The sequence below is a fragment of the Camellia sinensis genome, chromosome 1 (genome assembly GCF_055761805.1).
Source record: "Camellia sinensis isolate YWXY chromosome 1, ASM5576180v1, whole genome shotgun sequence".
NCBI lineage: Eukaryota > Viridiplantae > Streptophyta > Magnoliopsida > Ericales > Theaceae > Camellia > Camellia sinensis.
In genome coordinates, this window is record NC_138961.1 from 211,161,507 (window position 1) to 211,166,042 (window position 4,536).

The 4,536-nt window shown below is 38.0% G+C and overlaps 1 protein-coding gene across 1 annotated transcript; it reads left to right on the forward strand.

Annotated features, from left to right (window-relative positions):
- The first annotated feature begins 458 nt into the window (after nt 1-458).
- Nucleotides 459-4,536, forward strand: LOC114276243 (growth-regulating factor 1). The gene is made up of 4 exons (XM_028218030.2): nt 459-1,084; nt 1,451-1,675; nt 2,192-2,549; nt 3,437-4,536. The coding sequence occupies exons 1-4, from the start codon at nt 706-708 to the stop codon at nt 4,263-4,265; spliced, it is 1,791 nt and encodes a 596-aa protein (XP_028073831.2). The 5' UTR covers nt 459-705; the 3' UTR covers nt 4,266-4,536.

Below are 4,536 nucleotides of genomic sequence, written 5' to 3' on the forward strand. Positions count from 1 at the left end.
CCATGTCCATTGAATTAGAAAAAATAAACAAAATAGTTAAAAAAAAATGAGTTAAAATGTCTCGCTTATATTTTTTTTGAAACACCTACAAGAACTATTGAATAACTATCTATTTCAATCGGAATTATAAACTATATGAACTGTGAATTTTGTTTTTTAAAATTACTCATTCTCATTTTCATTAGGGTTACGGAGATTTTAGTATATAAATCATCAAAGTCCATTATAAAAATGAGAAAAACAAACAAATAGAAAATTGAATAATTCAATTGTCAATTGTCATTTTCATTAGGGTCAGGGGGATTTTATTAGTACGTAAAATCGTTAATTTTTTTTTTTTTAAAAGCAAACAAGTAGAAAATCTAATAATTCAATTGTGGGTTGTGATTTTCATTAGGATCACTGAGATTTTAGTACATAAATCGTTAGACAAGTAGAACTTGGAGTTCTGGATTAATAAAGATTATTTATTTATTTATTTATTTTTTCTCTTTTGGTAAACAAATAGACGGAATTTGGGCAACCATGTCTGAAATGTGGAGATAGGTGTCCCTGGCTCAGCCTCAGTTTCATCTCTCTCTCTCTCTGACTTCTTTAAATCATCCCTGCGCCTCATTCACTCTGTGCAGTAGCATACCATGGTGTAACTCTCTTTCTCATGAACTCATGCTCTGTGAATGTTTGTAGATTGGTGGGGATTACTTGATGGATTTTGGGTCTGTGGGTTTAGAGGGTTTGGTGGGTCCAGAGAATCGAGTATCTTCACAGCTTGTTTCAGACCATGAGTCCACCAAGCCAAAGAGCAATAATGGATCTGGGTTTCTCAAGCAAGAGAGATCTAGGTCCGGAGAAGACGACTGGAGGAGCTCCAAAGCAGCCAGAACTGACGATTCTGAGCTACCCAATACATTGCTTCATCTGCAGGGGACTCCTCTGCTTCCGAGATCTAATCCTATGCACTCTTGTAATGATAGTGGCCAACAACAGAACATGCTCTGCTTCTCAGAAGCTCCTTTTCTTAGCAAAAATGGCGGATTTGCTGAAAGGACCACTCACAACAACTCACCCTTTCGTTACTACGCAGGTACAGTATTATTTTCCCCCCAAAACAGAACAATACAAGTTTTTGTGTTAGTCTTGTCAAGAAATAAAGTTGATATCATTCTCTCTCTCTCTCTCCTTTGTTTTTTTTTTTTTAAAGAAATAAAGTTAGTGTTTTTTCTTCTTTTAAATGGTCTTTCTGTTCTGTTTTGGTAAGATTTGGGTCACACCAGAACCAGATTAATATGAACAAAAAAGGGTAGAGACATTTGATTGGTTTTCACTCTCCTCTCACTTCTTTATTGCTGTATGATGTTACTTCTTTCTTATACATGTTGAAAGTGTTTCTAGGTTTTGGTTCCCCTGTTTTTTAATAGTTTACCTCATTTGTCATCACTTATTGTTTTAGGGTATGGCTCTGGAGGGTTGAATTCAGGCATGCATACCCCTGTTTTGGGGACTAGAGGGCCATTTACTCCATCTCAGTGGATTGAGCTGGAGCACCAGGCCTTGATCTACAAATACATTATGGCAAATGTACCTGTTCCATCTAATTTGCTCTTTGCACTCAAAAAATCCCTTGACCCATATGGGTTATCTGGGTTGTCTTCTGGATCCTATGCCCCCAACTCATGTAAGCATTTTCTCTTCCTTGAAGTTCTCACACCAGAATGACAATGGTTTCTCTTGATCAGATGTGCAAATTTTCTTCATATCATGTGTGACGGTTGTGTTAGATTAGCAAAACTTGTTTTAAAAAGGAACTCGGTGTAAATCTCTAATTTGTAGTTCAATTTCGAGGACTTCATGCTTGCATATATTGGTGTGTAACATTTTACTTGTATGGCTCACTTGTTATTTTATTTTTAGAACCCATTTTGTGTTTTGTCATATACACTCATGTTTCTAATGCTCCATAGCCTTTTGCTTTTAAAGCATTTATGTCTTGTCTGCAAGGATTTATTTTCCCTTTTTCTTGTTCTTTTTTTTTGGGTAAAAAGTTTATTTTTGTGCTTCTAACATACTGGTTTTGATGAAAAATTCACTTTCCTTTTCACCCCATTCAGCTGATTTCTGGCATTTTTGCTTTTGTTTCTTCTTTTTTGTTTTTGTGGTTTTTTTTTGGGGGGGCTCTTTCTGGTCTATGCAGTTGGAAGGGGTTCTTTCCATCTAGGTTTCTCTGGCAACACTGACCCTGAACCTGGGAGGTGTCGCAGAACGGATGGAAAGAAATGGCGGTGCTCGAGAGATGCTGTTGCCGATCAGAAATACTGTGAAAGGCACATCAACAGAGGCCGCCATCGTTCAAGAAAGCCTGTGGAAGGCCAGACTGGCCAAGTCGTCTCTGGATTCACTACAAAGGTGGTGCCGATTGCTGGTTCCACATCAGCATCGGCAATGTCTAGCAGTGGTGCATCCAATAGCCTTGGTGTTGCTGTGCAGCACCAGTTCAAGGGCTTGCGGCCTGATGCTGAGAAGAACCCTTCTGCAGATGTGCTTGTCAATAGGTAAAGGATTACCCTTTTTGGATCTGATCTTCCGTTATCAGTTTACTCCACATTATCCATTTTGAGCTTTTATTAGGATTGATATTAATTTGAACTCTACTTTCTTCACTTTTTCTTTACTTAAAAGTAGGGACCCCATTGTTTCATCTTTTACTTTTGTGAAAATGACTAGTCTTTAGTAATTGAGACTTGAGATTCCTTCTCTAGGATGGCTTCATTATACCTCCCTTGTCTATTATGTTTCATGGTACTCGTTTATTTCTCGTATAGTACTCATTTTTATATGCATATGATAAGGGTAATGGTGTGCGATGTGTTTGACACCCGTGTCCAATTTAGATACTTGGATTTTCTAATTTTTTTTATGATGGCTGTAGAAGAATAAACTCATATTTGCTAGTAGAGAAACATTTCTATCATCTAACGTGGATAGGAGAGATAATTGTTTTGTTTTTTCCAAATCATATTTAATTTCAAGTATATTTCTACATAATTTATAACATCATATATGACAGTGTTATACAATATGCAATATATATATCTTTGACATTTTGGATGTATATCTCAATATGTTAAGATTTGAGTTTATGAAGGTTTACTTGGCACACACTTGACTTGCATCCGATGGATGAATCCTTGTAAGTTAGTCTGTCTAGTTTCCATGGAACAAGGTTTTATGTAAAAATCATAAAGAGTTTTTCATCTTTCTCTCATTACTACTTGTGACTTTGACTCTTTCCTTTACCTTTCTTGCTTCAAATCCAGCAATGACGGAGTCTCGTGCACTGGGACAACTGCCCTTCTGTGCCCTAGACCCATTTGAGTTCTATTTATTTATTTATATACTACTTCTATGTTTTACTAACAAAAGAGAATATATGTGACAGAATGCAAGGTCCCCAAGTCCTCTCTATGGTATCTACTACCACTAACCTGAAGTCTAAAGATTCCCCATTCTCCATTCCAAAGCAGCATATCCCAAATGAACAATTCTCTTACTCAGAGTTTGGACTCGTCTCTTCTGATTCCCTACTCAATCCTTCACAAAAGAGCTCGGGGAATTCTAGAAACTATAACTCTATCCTGAATTTCAACAACCATTACTCCCATGACCAACATCTTCCACTTCACCATTTCATTGACGACTGGCCCAAGGGCCAATTCAACCGTGCCACCGTTGCCTGGCCTGAAGAACTAAAACCAGACTGGACCCAGCTCTCAATGTCGATCCCTATGGCGTCATCTGATTTCTCATCAACCTCAACATCATCCCCTCAAGAGAAAATTGCCCTCTCACCACTTAGGTTATCTCGTGAGCTTGACCCAATCCAAATGGGTTTGGCGGTGAATAACAATCACCTCACTGAATCAACCCAAAAGGGAACAAATTGGGTACCTATATCTTGGGGTAGTTCGATTGGGGGACCATTAGGAGAGGTCTTGCACAGCAGTTCTAGCACGGTGGGAGCTTGGAAGAATTTGTCGGATTTGAACCTCACGAATCGGTGGAATGGAAGCCCGCAGTTGGGATCTTCCCCAACAGGGGTCTTACAAAAGACGACTTTTGTTTCACTTTCAAATAGCAGCTCAGGCCTAAGCAGTCCAAGAGTAGACTACAAGAAGAGCAATGAAACTGGTAGCCTTGGTGATGATATTCTTGGTTCAACTCTTGCAAGTTCGTTTCCATTTCATCGTTGTAACGAGCGTGTGACTTGAGCAAGAGAAAGGTGGAGACAAAAAAGGAAAAGCGAGCAAGTTTACAGAAAGTTGATGGAAGAAGGCTGAGGGAGGTTAGAACACCTCAATTAATTTCCATAATTTTCTTGTCTTGTTTCTTTTTATAGACTATAGTTTGCAGATGTTTTCAAAAAGTAGGATTTGGCTGATTTTAGTGAATGAATATTGGCCATTTTAACTCTTTTATGTGTGTTAGATTATCCATAGTTCATGAACAATACAATTAATTTATGTTTATGTTTCAGTGTGA

Excerpts from the sequence above, each read along its gene's own strand:
- LOC114276243 (XM_028218030.2), top strand. The coding sequence starts at position 706 with ATGGATTTTGGGTCTGTGGGTTTAGAGGGTTTGGTGGGTCCAGAGAAT. Across the intron at positions 1,085-1,450 it reads ACCCTTTCGTTACTACGCAG|GGTATGGCTCTGGAGGGTTG; the intron begins GTACAGTATTAT and ends TTATTGTTTTAG. Across the intron at positions 2,550-3,436 it reads GCAGATGTGCTTGTCAATAG|AATGCAAGGTCCCCAAGTCC; the intron begins GTAAAGGATTAC and ends TATATGTGACAG.